General features: G+C 35.1%; 1 protein-coding gene across 5 annotated transcripts in view; it reads left to right on the top strand.

Annotated features, from left to right (window-relative positions):
• The first annotated feature begins 1,145 nt into the window (after positions 1-1,145).
• The window catches only part of ago3a (argonaute RISC catalytic component 3a), a 71,625-nt gene continuing 57,547 nt past the window's right edge, over positions 1,146-15,223 (top strand). For 3 of the 5 annotated variants that reach the window (XM_009292707.5, XM_068213996.2, XM_068213994.2), the window contains exon 1: positions 1,181-1,853. In XM_009292707.5, coding sequence (XP_009290982.1) covers positions 1,835-1,853 — 19 coding nt within the window. In that variant the 5' untranslated portion in view covers positions 1,181-1,834. 5 annotated transcript variants of the gene reach the window in all.

The following is a 15,223-nucleotide window of genomic DNA, read 5'->3' as shown; positions in this document are numbered from 1 at the left end:
CTGTGGCAGGACCTTTTTATGGAGCAGAATTGTAGTTTAAGACAAAGAAACAAATTTGTACCATTGCAGTTTGTACCGTTAAGGCCGTGATTTGTACCATAAAAACCAGAACGTACTTTTGATTTTTAAAACCTGCAGATACAATAATGTGCCTTCAGCAAAGGTACAAATCTGATCCATGAAGACAACACTACAGTCACAAGAATTTATCAGAAAATGTTTATTAAAATGCCTTAAATATTTAGTTTACAATAGTTTTGTTTTACCAGTTGTTTTGTTTTATAGAACTTAATAATGAAAGTTTATGAGTTTCTTTGTTTTTAAATGATGATTCATGTTTTAATATGGAAATTATTCATAAATCACTTTGCCTTTCCAGTCATATTTTTTTTCATAGATATTGTAATAAAGGAGTTGTCCAACACTTTTTTATGAGGACAATTGTGTACCTTCATTTCAGTTGTACCATAAAAGGTACAGAGCAGTATCATTAGAGGCCTTTCTGTACCATGTAAGGTACAACTTTTACAAAGGTACAAAACTGTTCATTAAGGAGCTTTATTTGTACCACCGTCTACCTTTTTTCTGAGAGTGCATTAAATCTAGTTATTGCCTTTAGGAACTTATTTTTGTGTATTAAAAATAACAGTGTAATAGAAAAAAATTAACAATAAGATCGAGAGCATGAACATTATCAGAGAAATACGACGAATTTAAATCATATCTAAACAAGAACAATAAATAAAAAATTATGTTCTTCCAAAGCAGTTTTACATGAGTGCAATTATAGAATGAGTGAAATAAAGTTTCTTTATGTATATTGCAGAAAGTACACGAAGTAGATATGGCTACCAAAATAATGAGCAATTTGGGAGTTTGAGGATATACATTTTAAGATTTTGCAAAATGTATCTGTCTTATTTTGTTGGATATGCTAGACTTTTCAGGTAATAACCATACACTCTTCCGTACATTTATGAATATAATATTTACCTATTAAAATGATGACGCGTATAATGATGATGATGATGATGATGGACGCTCTGCCTTAAAACCACGTTACTTCCCTCGCGGGCTCGCGCTTTTCTCCTCAGCCAATCAGCGCGCGGCTCTGGCGGGGTTGCGCGCACGGAGGATCAGACGCTCCATATTTAGCTGCAGCGAGTCTCGCAGAGGCTCTGAGTGTTTGAGAAAGCGGGCAGAGAGAGAGTTCTGCTTCCAACTTACTTTATGTGACCACTGGCGGAAAACCACGGGAATACGCGCTTATAAAAAGCCACTAGAGCCGAGAGCGAAATTCATGGCAGACCGGGGACTTTAAGCGAAGACACGACTGGATTTTTGTTTCCTCTCAGATGGGAATGTAGCTTAGCTGGTTAGCCTGGCCACTAGCAGTAGCAAGTTAGCTCTGTCGAAGAGCGGAGGCGACATAAGTGGACTTTTACTTGCTATAACGTCATAACACCTCTACAAACCGCCCTAGTCTTTCCAAAGACGTGTTTCTGAAGGCGTCGCCGTCACAGAAACAGAGACTCGGGACTGAATTTGGGCTGACTGAGAGGAACTTACCGTTACCGTTTTAGCTAGCTGGCTAGCTGGCCGTCACGTCAATCTGTCAACCGTACCCGAAATCCCGACCGGATAGTTTGAGTCACATACCGGGCAACCAAACATTATCTCCGGTGACACACGAGCCTCAGGGAAGGTGGACTAATACCGAGAGGAATCGCTTGCGGTGGGTTAACGCAACCGGTTTGTGCGGCCATAGGACAGTCAGAGTTTCTGAAGTTCATCAACTGCGAGCCGGGGACGGAACCGGACAGAGACCTCATGAATGGAAATCGGAACTACAGGTATGTATAATGTTACTTTCCGCACATCTGTCTGTTTGCAAAATGAAGTCGTGACGAGGGCTTGAAGAGTACTTTGATTAGTTTATCTTCTGTGTTGTGTTGGTACATGTATATATGTGTTTAGATGTTTGTAAACATCAGATTTATATACATGTGCATGTAAAGCGGCGTTATGGTTGAGCAGATGTTTGTCCCTGTGTTGACAGGTCTAACCTTAGTAGTGGCTACTAGTGACAGTAGTGTACTATTCACTGCACTATTAAACCAAGTGGCAAGCGAATGGACATTTAATGTGGATGTGGGAAGTCATTGTTCGTGATTTATACCCCAAAAGTGTCCACTTTGTCTTTGGGAACAGCATGTAAATTCAGATTTTGCTTAAAGTGTAGACAAGCCTTTTTCTGTCCCCATGTGAATGGAGATATCAGGGAATTTGAAATGGTCTTGGAAACGTCATGAAAAGCCATCGTCTCACGGATTTTTTGCTCTGTTCTGTAATATTGCTCCTAGTGCCATAGTTGGGTTCTGTTGTTTGGTTGAAACCATTCACAAATTGGTTTGAATGATTTTAAATTGAGTGGAAACAAATGCATTTTTAAATAAATAGTTTATTACATTTCAATTAAAGAACCTTTATTAATTAGACATTGAGCAGAATCATTCTTGAATGATAATTGAATAGTGCACAACCTGTTTCAAAACAAGAAAACTAGTTAATCTGCAACTCGACTTTGCATTATTATAAGAAAATAACAACAATGCTACTAAATAATAATGATTTTATATATATATATATATATATATATATATATATATATATATATATATATATATATATATATATATAAATAAAATCTGTTTAGTTTTTATTATTAATCCTATTACATTACTTATGTTCATTAAAAGTAAATATGTGTCAATTTGTCAATTTTAGGAAAAGCTAAAAAACTTTAAGTGTTTTTAAAAGCTTTTTAAAATGTATTCGGTCTAAAATGTTTATTTTTGAAAAATGTTTTATTTTAGAAGTGCCCAAAGTAGGGCCCGCTGGCCAAAGTTGGTCCTTGGCAACCTTTGCTTTGGCACGCCATCTCAACTGAAATGAGTGTGAGAATGATGGGAAGTTGGTTGGGGCGAATGCCTTGACAGAGATCGATATTTCAAATTTCACATTACCTTTGTGGTTAAGGAGCTACAAAAAAAGGTTGTAAATGAATCAGACTTTTAAAAGCTAAATCTGTAAACTTTCTGTCTGTTAACTTGACAGAAAGAGGACAATGCACAAGACTATTGCGAGCAAATCAAGGCATAGGCAGGAACAGCTCGACGAGTGTATTCAGCATTGAACTCCATTGTGTTATAAATGGAATTTTTAGTTTTTTACTAACAACAATTTTTTAAGTTCGGTATAAAATGAAAAAAAAAAACTTTAAACTGAATCATTAATTAATGTTTTAAAGCAACGCTTTCTAGTTATTTTTAAATGATAGCAAATTTAGAAATTAGTAAATTACCCTTGGCAAATTTAATGTAATACGGTTTGATATCAACTTCAGCTCACAGCCCTCAATTAAGTTTGGTTTTTGGCCCCTCCTAAGAAAAAGTTTGGGCACCCCTGTTTTATTTAAACCTAGGCATGGGATGATAACCGGTTTCAAGGTTTACCATGGTTTGAAAAAGTCGAGGTTTTAAAACTGCAAACATTTTCTGTTATGCAGTTCCTATGGTATATGTAAGCTTGTGTGGTTTTGAAACTAATATAGATGGCAATGTTTTATTTTTAATATTTAGCCTGACATGTTAACTTATTCCAAAACATTTTAAATCTTTCCTAAAATAAGATATATTGTATTTAATAGGGAAAAATATGTTGTTGTTTTTTACACAGACATTTAAAAAAAAATTTTTTAATAAGTATTCACAATACCGTAAAACCGTGATACTTTTATCCAAGCCTATCATACTATCAGAAACTCATACTGGCCCATGCCTATTTAAACCTTTAGTGTAGTTAATTTGTATCTAAAAGCCTTTCCCCTTATAGAATTTGTGAATTCCCAAGATTGATCCATAGACTAATGTTTCTGTATAATACTGAGTTCATGTTTTTACTGTTCTTGTTCTAGTGTGGTTCAGATCAGAGCAATTATCTCATTGTGCCTCATCGTGGGCATTTTAAAGGCTAAAAGTGAGTCATTTTATGAAATGAAGAAGCACTGGTCAGACACGATGGGGGCGTTTTCCTCCTGTAACAAACCGTAAGAGGGTTATAATCAGGCCAGGTGAGTGACTTCCCATAGCCTCACTGACCTCGAGGTCAGAAGTTCATTACTGGCATGAGATTTTAAGTTCCCATTTTTAAGTGCCCTCAGCCAAAGTCACATTTCTCATTGCTTATGGCAGTTTTCTTGAATGATGCTTGCTCTGTGTTGACTAAGGGGGCTTGTCAGAAGTCTACATGTTTGGAATACCCCATCTAAAGGGGCTTTGTGGAGAAAAGTTATTTGGGTTTTCCCTTAAAACACATTCAGTGTTTCTAGAGCAATTCTGGGAAATCGTGTCTATTTTTAGATTGTATCAAGATGCTTCTTATGTTTGGAGATGCAGTAGTACTCCACAATTGATTCGGTACCCTAGTTTAGGCATTATAGCCGGTATTCTGATGGTATGATGTGCTGCATGATATTGAAAAAACTGACTTTGCGATATTTTATTTTTCCATAAGATATATTGCAATATTAAATATATAATTTCACCAGATGAAAGGAATGCGTGTTTGGAAAGAATTCACAATTTTTTATGCTTTTGGGATGATTTTGCAAGGCAGTGAACATAAAATATAATAAATAAAGCAATCACAAACATTGAAAAATATATAGTAGAGCAACAACACTGTGCAAACAAAATATACAGTGCTGCTATATGTTTTTCTGCAATATTTAAATGCATAAATTTAATAATCACACCATATAGTATATATACATAAATGCAACTAATTTTCCTTCAGTTAAAAATGTAATCTCTTATGCCTGAATACTTTTAAACTGAATTAAATGTTTAAACACACATAAATAATAAATATTTTGGTAATTTTATGGTTAAACGTTGCTAAAGCTCCACAAATCATGAGTGTTTTCAAATGTGGTTTTTAAATTCTGGTCAATAATACAGATTCAACATTGTAGATCCTGCAATGTGACTATTGCGGATGTGCACATTACAATATTGATGCTGCTACTCTGTAGCCCTAATTATAACCTTGGATAGAAAATATCACTGTTTTTATTACTTCTTTAAAATATGTTCTATTTAAATGATTGGGTAAAAAAAGCATTTTCTTTCTAAACACAAAACATGACAGAGCAATGAATGAATGAATAAATAAATAAATAAATATGAATAAGAATAAATAACATTTTTTTATTTCTTTAATGTAAATCTAAGCAACACATTAGCTGAGTATGTCCCTTTTAAAGAGAACAAATGTAGTCAAAGACTGCTGAACCTCTGTCTGAAAAGCACTTTTGATCATCTGTATTATGAACTTGTTTGGTATTTTCATCTCTTTGGAGTAGAAATGTGTATAGTCTGTACAAAGTATGAAGCAGACCAGTCGAGTTGTTGTCTTGTGGCTCATGGTGCACTTGCGCCACTCTTTCAACTAAATGCGCCTGGAAAGCGTGAGTGCGTTACACTACACTTCAAGCTTGGAACTTTAAACTAGCGCACAGTTGGCATGACTGTTTAGTTGCTGCAGTTTTGTTCCGTCCAGGAACACTGTGTTAAGAAGTCTTTACGATTAATTAACCATGGCTAATTAAAGCGCAGTTAATAGTGAAATCGGTTTATTATTGCATCCCTATTTACATCTTGAAAAGGCAGCTTTGGATACCTTTCTTTTTTTTTTTTTTGGTTATGAAGGAAGACACTGGCACTGTTCATAGGTCAATAGCATGCTTGAATGTTGGCGCATAAGCAATTTTGTTTTTCTTATGTATGCTGAATCATGGGGTGACGATTAGCTTTTGATGTCCATTGCTGCTTGAGATATGGTTGCCGTAATTAAATGTCTAAAATAGTCTTTGACAACATGTGGAAAAAAAAAACATGTATGCGGCAGGAACAATAGAGCTAAAAACTTTTGCGTTTTTTTTTTTTTACCGTGAATTTTCCAAACCGCCGTAAACCTTAAAACAAGTAATCGCTGCATGCCTAGCCAAATTTTAAGAATATAGAAATGGATGATTGTATCCATAACCATTTATGCTGGTGGAAAGTAAGTGGCCTTGTCCATGAAGAGCCCTAACCTGTTCAGTTTTTTTTGGGTTTGATGCTAAATATGGCATGACTCAAGGTGTTTAATAATACCAGATGTTTCTTTTCGCTAGTGTGAGGAGGGTCAGTGCCAAGGGAAAGCCCCTGTCATGTCTCATTTCGAGGTAATACTACAGGTGGGTGGGTACAGAACAGAATGATGTTGTTTTCCCACACAGGTTGTATAAACTGTTGTTCAGATTATTCGAGAACATGAAGATTGCTTCAGCACCTCATGATCAAAGTGATTTCCTAGTAGATTACAGTTTGTGCTCAGCATGCTGCATTGACATTTCAGTGCTTTGATGGCATGGCAAAGCACTCTTCATCTTATTCATTGAGTTTTAACAATAGCGCCTATATATCCCCTCCCACATAACATACTATAGGTGGTTTCTATGGTGAGTCCAGCTTGCCTTAAACTTGTATTGTGGATAGTGGTGTTACTGCCACACAGTGTAGTGAGTGTAATGGTAAAACAGTGCTGCTCTCTGTCAATAGCTATTATTTCCATCCATTTATTTGTGTGTATTATATGCGTATTGTGTTCTTAAACAGAGATAGAAACATGTACTTGAGAAAATCCTTCAGTGCACCAAATATGCGTCACTTTGTGTCAGCACAGCAGATATTGTGTTTGGATAAATGGACTAACCAGCTGACCAATCTCATTGCACACAATCACAAATGGTGTTTTAAGCATTCTGAAATGCCTGAGCCAGAGTCTATCATCAAAATGATTGTTAAATCACCTCCTCAGAGTCTCAAAAAATAGTTTTTCATCTTTAAATGCAGCATGAGAAGAAAATGTTTGTTGGCTGAATTTCGTTTGTCCGCTCTTGGTTGCAAATATTGTATGTTATATTGGGGAAATAAGTCACTGACTTCCTTGGTTTCAGTAACTTACTATATATATATATATATATATATATATATATATATATATATATATATATATATATATATATATATATATATAATAAGAAATGATGATTTTGCTCTGTTGAACCTAGGGCTGTGCAATTAATCGAAAATCCGATTTCGATTATGGCTTCTAACGATTATGAAAAACTATTAATCGAGATAAACAATGATTCCATTATTTACCGCCCCCTTTCCAGTTGTCCTCACTTGTTGCTCTTAAAAGCGCGAAAGACCGCATGCTTATGTGCGTGTGTGTGCGGCGCAAAGACACAGTCAGACTCCGAAGCATGCGGTCTCACTCGCACATTGCGACGAGCAGAGAGCACACGCATCTAAAGTCATTAACGTGAGCACTTTAATTTTCAAAAAGGTGTCAAAACGCAGTGTTTAGTGATTATTCATATTAACCCTCATTTGTGTAATAAACAAACGAGTTGAGAATCAAAAGACGCGTGAAAGAGAAACCATTAAAGTGACAGAGCACAAAAGCTGCCGCCTGTTTTATCATGATTAATAAAACAACAAGAAAATCCCTCTCTGCTCTTGACTGAAGGAATTTTGTAGCTAAAGTGTTTTTCTTACAGTGAAGATGCTTAAAGCAGTTTGTTTCATATTTTTATTTTATTGTATTTATTTCTCTTTCCTTTGCAGGGAGGAAAATAATATATGCAGTTGAAGTCAGAATTATTAGCCCTCCTGAATATTAGCAACCCTTTCCCTCCCTAATTTCTGTTTGATGGAAATAAGTTTTTTTTTCAACACATTTTTAAACATAATAGTTTTAATCACTCATTTCTAATAACCGATTGATTTTATCTTTGCTATGATGACAGTACATTATATTTGAGTAGATTTTTTTTTTTAAATACAAACATTCAAATTCAAAAGTTCAAAGTGTGATTCAAAGGCTTAATTAGGGTAATTAGGCAGTTCATTGTATAACAGTAGTATCTTCTGCAGACAATCAAAAATATATATTGCCTAAAGGGGCTAATAATATTGACCTTAAGAGGTTTCAAAATATTTAAATCTACTTTTACTCTAGCCAAAACTAAACAATTAAGCCTTTCTCCAGAAGAAAAATATTAGAGCAAATACTGTTAAAATTCTTTGCTCTGTTAAACACAATTTGGGAAATATTTATTTTTAAAAAAATTCTCAGGAGCGCTAATTTTGACTTCAACTAATAATCGTTTTGAATAATCGTGATTACAATTATGACCAAAATAATAGTGATTATGATTTTTACCAAAATCGAGCAGCCCTAGTTGAACCCCTGCAGTGGAAATGGTTCTTTTACTCGCAAATTGTTTATACAATAGTTAAAGTTTCATGAAAATCATAGCTAATGTCAATAGACATTTATTTTCCAAAATGTGTTAAAAGGATGATTTATTTATTATTCATTTTAAAAATGTATTATTTTTAAAAGATTTTTTTTTTTGTTAAGTTTTTAATCAAACTGCGAGAAATTGTATTCATGGACAGTAGGGTTGGGTCGATAGATAGATCGCTGATGAGCAGGGCCAGATGGAATCTGCGGACGTTTTTTGCTATTTCTGCGGAAAATTTTGGTAAAAATCTGCGGATTTCTGCAGAATTATTTTGGGAATATCCAGCGGAGTATCATAACTAAAACCTTAATATATTGAATAAAAAGTAATAAATTACTGAATAAAAACTGAATAAATTCAGATTTACACATTTACTCAAGTAAATAAAAAGAATTAAAAATGGCCTAAAAATCTGCAGAAATCTGCGCGCACAGATTCCGTGTGGGCCTACTGATGGCTGATAGACATCATAATGCTGAGCCGGCATCGCGATCCTTCGTCCTGCCCCAATCGCAGTAGCAACCCGCTTACGAAAAATACACACTTGGACCCTGTTTACACTAATACATCTTAGTTTTAAAATGGCATTTTAGAAAGAAAACGATCCATGTCCACGCTGCTGTTTCATCTGGCAATTTTTAAAAGATCTCCATCCAAACTATAACGCTGAAAACGCACATCACATTGTTACGCACCGTCTAGGGATGGTGCACAACATGAAAGACAAGACAAAAAAATGAATTCAAAGATTTATTGGGGTTTGAATTCGGGAGCTTACAAGGCTAAAATAACAAACAAAAATTCCTTTTAGTTAAATCTCTAACTTACCTGATCACAAATAAAAGAAAAGAAAGTACAATTCACTTCCCTAACTACCTAACACAAAAACAGAGGCAAAAAGGTTTTACAAAGAAAATGGCGTCAAACTCCTTACTATCCCAATATATACACTATTTACAATCTATTTACAAAAACAGGCAACCATATTTGAAGGACAATCCAAAATCAATGTCAGCAGGCAACAAAGGTCAAACAAGCCGGTGGAACAAAGTATCATAAACAAAGCAAACACTAAAACAAACAGTACTCACAATTCTCAATATAATCTCAGAAGTCAAACAAAACAAACAGTACTCACAAATCTCAATACTCTCAGTCCTAACACATCCAAAAACTCTGCACTATACCACAATCAAACATTTCAACAAACACAAGCAAGTGACCAAAAACACACACACACTGGCATGCACTGCAGCATATGCGCACATCTGAGCTCCAGGCAGTCAGCGGGTACTTTGAGCACAAAACCCCAGAGAGCAGTGCACATCGGACTGTATATCAAGGAGGTACCGCTGGATTGTGTCTAACTAATATTAATATTGTCTCTATCCTATGACTCTTCAGTCTTTTGAATCTATCGGGTAACGTGTCAAAGCATCAGTACACTGCTTCAGTCTTTGCTTTCACGCTTGTACTTAGTAATTTTAGTGAAAACCTCAGATACTGTTTGTTGGTTGCCATTGGTTGTGCGCCAACCAAGTTTGTCGACGCCATTATAACGACACAGACCTATTCCTGCCAGAGTCCTGCGGAAAAAGTGATTGACGGGTGGTAATTTGTGTGTAACTTCTCTTTATTTATTTATTTATTTATTTATGATTTGATTGTGGGTAAGACAAAGACCATGCGGGTCAGGTGGTTGAAACAGGAGGCTACGAATAATGAATTCATTATGAATCAATTAATTATTCATAAATAATTTGTTCACAATTTATTCAATTTATTATTTCTGCCTACTACTATGATGCCGCTGTCCATCTCCATGTTTCACATTAGACATGGTACGATGCCAAATAGGGTATATGCCGAGCTAGTGCTGTTCCCATGCTGATACACTTCCGGTGACCTGTTATTGTGAACTTTTTCTCATTTTATACGGTTCCTTATACAGCATCGATGTTGTAATGTCATTAAAATACATTCAGTTAAATAAACGTTAGCATTTATTTAGTTGCTCAAGCGTAAAACGAGACAAAAAGCTGTTTACTCGCACGTGCCTGTCAGAATCGGCAGGCTAACGCAGAAGCTCCATTGAATATACTGGGGTAAAATAAATGCTCATATTATAAAGACATGGCGGGGGAAATGTAATTTAATGCAGTGCTTCTTGTACAATCTGAGACCCACTTTAAATCGGATATCACTCAGCTAGTGGAGATCGCTGATTTTTAAAGAAAAAGACCTTGAACGCACCGGATTTTGCATTGGCATTAAATTCGCCGAAAGCGCTTAACCCAGGTTACTGGCAAATTAAAAGTCCTATTAGCATGCTCCGGCATATACCCCATTGGTCAACATTGCCCAACCCTAATGTATATGAAACAGTAAAAGGTCCAGTTGAAGAATTAAAATAATTGTAACTTTTTATTTTATTTTATTGAAACCTTTATTTTACCAGGAAATCCTCTTGAGATTTGTAACCGCTTTTACTAGATGTTACAAATTTTATATAATTAAATATCTTTTTTTTTAATTTATCTTTATATTTTCACTTTTTACTGTTTGCAGTTAAGCATTGGTCTTTTAAAGCAGCCTGTTTACTTTACTGGTCAATTTGAACCATAATTAATTTTCATTTAAGATATTTAATGTTTGTGAATGGATATATTTAAAACCACAGTAGAGGAGATATAAAAAAAAAAAACTCCAAACGTACTACTGATATTTGCATCTGTAATACTTATTGTTTTAACATTTATTTTAACTTATCTTTTTTTAATCTGCATTTTTATTCATTTATTAATGTTAGGCTTTTAAAAAGTTAAAAGCTTTAAAATTAGTTTTTTCGTCAAAAGCTATTTAGTGTTATTAACATTAAACTTCTCTTTTCTCTTTCATGCAGTATTAGTCTTGTAAAGCAAGCAGCTTACCTTCGGAAATGGTCCATGAATGATTTTATTGTTGTATGAAAAAGGATAAATAAAACAATAAGCAATGAGCGTTTATTATTTTGTTTATGCTTTCGTATAATTCTGCATATTGGTAATTGTAGCCTTAAAAAGGACCATATTTGTGCACTTACCCACTAAAGTGCATAAAAAAATCATTGATCATTCATAATTCTTCATCATTATATTGACCATATTCTTGAACGCATATCACTTTGACCTCTCATGACTCAATGGTATCCGTTTTATTTTCAGTTTTGAGACACAGCAAAGCATTGTGCTCCATATCACAGTTAGAAATGCTGCCTGAAAGTGCACGGGCCATAAATTAAGTAGAAAAAGGTGGATAAGGAAGAGGTTTTCGGGCCGTCTGGAGTGGTCTGTCAGCCTGGGGAATGTGTCCATGGCAGTTATGTATGGAGGCTTAGCAATCTCTGTGTACATGGGGCCCTCTATGGCTTTTAGGGCCTTTTTTTCTTTGAAGGTTAGTTGGGGGAAGGCAAAGGGGCTCTGTGGAGGGAATTTAGGTCGTAAGAGGCAAGAGAGAGAGACTAGGACTCTGCAAAAGCATTTCAAATGATTTTTCAGATGTCTTGGCTTTTAATTGCCCCCGTTTTGAATAATAATTTGTCTTTTTCCTGCTGTGCTCGATGCAAATGAAGCCTGTTAACTACACAGGGGTGCCTTTCACCTAGCTGTGGTGGAATCTTAACCCAGAATGATCTTATTCATCAGCCACACTCTTGGTGTGGTCAGAACTCAGGCTGTTTTCCTCTGCCATGTACCTTGGCAAATACTGACCAACCTCTGTCCCTGCAAAACCCCTGTATTGAATGAGTCAGTTTTCTTACTAAACCAGATCATTTGTAAAGCATTCATTGTGGTTACTGAATATATTTGACTCACCTTCTGAACTGCAGTTCACTGCTTTCATTATGTTTGAGTTAAAATGATTTTAAAGAGTCGTCATTGTGATATTTTACTTAAATCTTGTGAGAACTGTCAGTGTATTCACTGACCATATAGTCTTTATTACTGCTGTGCAATTGGGATGCACAATATACTGTTTGAGCATCGATATCACAATGTATCTGAAATAGTAAGATCACAGGATTTTATTGTTTGTTAAAGATTAAAGGATAAAGATCATTTTAAATATTATAATTTTTAATATTATACAATGATGACCATTTTATTTTATGCTTGATTGCTCAATTTCTGTACCTAAATACTGTTCTGAGTACTGAGACTCTCCAGAATACCATAAAGCTATGTTTATTTAACCTATCTTTGCTCTCTTGTATTTAAACAACCGGTATTCACACCGGGAGCAAAGCAGCGTGTGAGGCGGTTTTCTGCACGCATTATTTCGGCTGGCTGTGTGCACTGCATTTTTTGAGACTGGAGCAAACAGTGCGCACGGCACCGCGTTGGATTTGTATATATAATTTTTTTCTAATTTATTTTATTTATTTATTTATTTTTTTTATAAATTGACAAAAGGCCACATCTCTAATCACCAAAAACGGCTGCAAATCTTTAGCAATAAACACCCGCACTCCCTTTGTTATTTTTATGTATCTCTCGGAACCAGTTGGTTATGTTTGCTTGAAAGATTCAGCTAGTTTTTTTGCTATTTGGAGGACTTTATTACCTTCTCTGCTGTCCTGCCTTCAGACAGTGATATTGCTGGGGGATGGTACTGCAGATGTGCAGTCATGGTTATAAGGTAAAACGATGCTTGCACACAGTTATTTTTTGTTCACCGTTTTTTCTTTTATTGGCATTATACTCACGGGCAAAACCGAAATGTCCTCACACCTCAGATTTGAAAGATGCCGGCGCCGCCTTGTACTGTTGCCTCAGCCTCACTTCACTGCCGCTCGCAATGTTAAAGTGTGGAATGATGGTCAAGCGCCCTCTAACTATACCGCATAGTGATTGGATATTAACTCGTGGGGAGGAGTTTTCTCATCTCAGCTCATGGATTTAGAGGCACACAGAGTCAATTCGAGGAGATATAAAACGCACATAAATTATTTAAATGCAAAACCGAGAAAACCGCAATTCACAAGCGCGTATTGAACCGTGGAGGTCGTACCGTACCGATCAATATTATATTGAGAACCGTGGCATTCCTAGTGTTTTCAAACCTGCCTTATTTAGTTCAGTTGAATTGCACTAGAGTTCTCTTGGTGCGGTTTGTTTCGGCAGGTGTGAATGTAGCAGTTTCACCAAAAGCAACCAAAAAAGTGTACCAAGACTTCTGTGAAGAGGTGATCTCGGTAGGCCTTCAAACTAACCCTGGAGCGGTTAAATTGTGGTGAGAACATAATCTGAACTGAAACTGACCCAACCACAAAAAGTACTACACCTTTTTGGACTAATCCTGCTGCCGTAGTCTGATGCCCTGTGCATTATGGAATGTAGAAATCAAATATATGTTGACGGCACTTTAACATCAATTTTAAACCGAGAGCGAGAGAGAGGGAGGGAAAAGCATTACCTGATGGATCATTGGTAATATTTCTGGAAGATGACCATGTCGCAGTTTAGCTAAATTAATTCACGTCTCCTCCTGAAGTTATGCAAACGGCGAAAGTGTTTCGCACAATATATAAAAAACATTTTCACCGCGCTTCATTCTCAATGTATAATTACTCTAAAGTGATGTACTATGGGCAGGGATAAAATCAGCCAGCGCAGTCGGCCCTTTATAATAAAAAGCCACATTTTGTGTCTACTGGTTTGTTTGGCATTTTCCCGACCAATCGAAAAGCAGTTTAGGAAATGCGTTTATTAACATCTGGCCAATGAGTGATGTGGATTTTGTCACATGACTGCATTTTGGTTCTTTTCAACTGGTTCAGACCAAAGCAATCAGTGTGGTGTGAAAACGACCCAAACACAACAGAAAAGTGATACAATGGATCAGTTGTTGCCCTTGGTCTGGACCAAACGAACCGAACCACAGATGTGAAAGCACATCTGTGTCTCAGTTCAACAATGCAGTGTTTTATTCTTGAATTTTATCACATCATTTAAGGCAGTGATTCATTTATCCATTTATAAAGACAACCATTTATGTTCCAAATAAATCACCTGTTTTGAATGAATCATTTGAATTAATGATTCATAAAATCACTTTGTAAGTCACGGACTTTTGTCATCTACTGTTGGTTTCAATGCCAAAACCAAGATTTCTTTATTATTTTCTCTATTAAATCAGTTTTATTTTACTCATTCATTTTTCTTATAGTAATTTTAATAAACAGTTATATATATATATATTTTAAAGAATACAATACTTTAGCAGTTAATATGAATCATCCATGCATTTTTTTTTTACTATCCACTTTTTTCGTGGTTGTATATTCATAAACCTTACCAATTAATTCATTATTCAACATGTATTTAAGTGAAAATGTAACCATAAAAAATTAAAAGAAAACTCTTTATATTTTCTAGTTTATTACGTCCAGATTTTACTTGAAGCGTCAGGCTGGTTGGGACAGTCATGCAATTTTAATAAATATATTTTTTAATTTAATATATATATATATATATATATATATATATATATATATATATATATATATATATATATATATATATATATATATGATAGATAGATAGATAGATAGATAGATAGATAGATAGATAGATAGATAGATAGATAGATAGATAGATAGATAGATAGATAGATAGATAGATAGATTGATTGATTGATTGATTGATTGATTCGTATTTCCTAATTTTCCCCCTGAAACAATACTAAAAGAAACACCTCTTTTAGTATTGTTTCAGGGGAAAAATTAGGAAATCTCAAAAAGATGAATCTCAACTAGACTCT

Source organism: Danio rerio, chromosome 16, assembly GCF_049306965.1.
Source record: "Danio rerio strain Tuebingen ecotype United States chromosome 16, GRCz12tu, whole genome shotgun sequence".
NCBI classification, from domain to species: Eukaryota; Metazoa; Chordata; class Actinopteri; order Cypriniformes; family Danionidae; genus Danio; species Danio rerio.
This window is presented reverse-complemented; position numbering and strand designations above follow the sequence as displayed.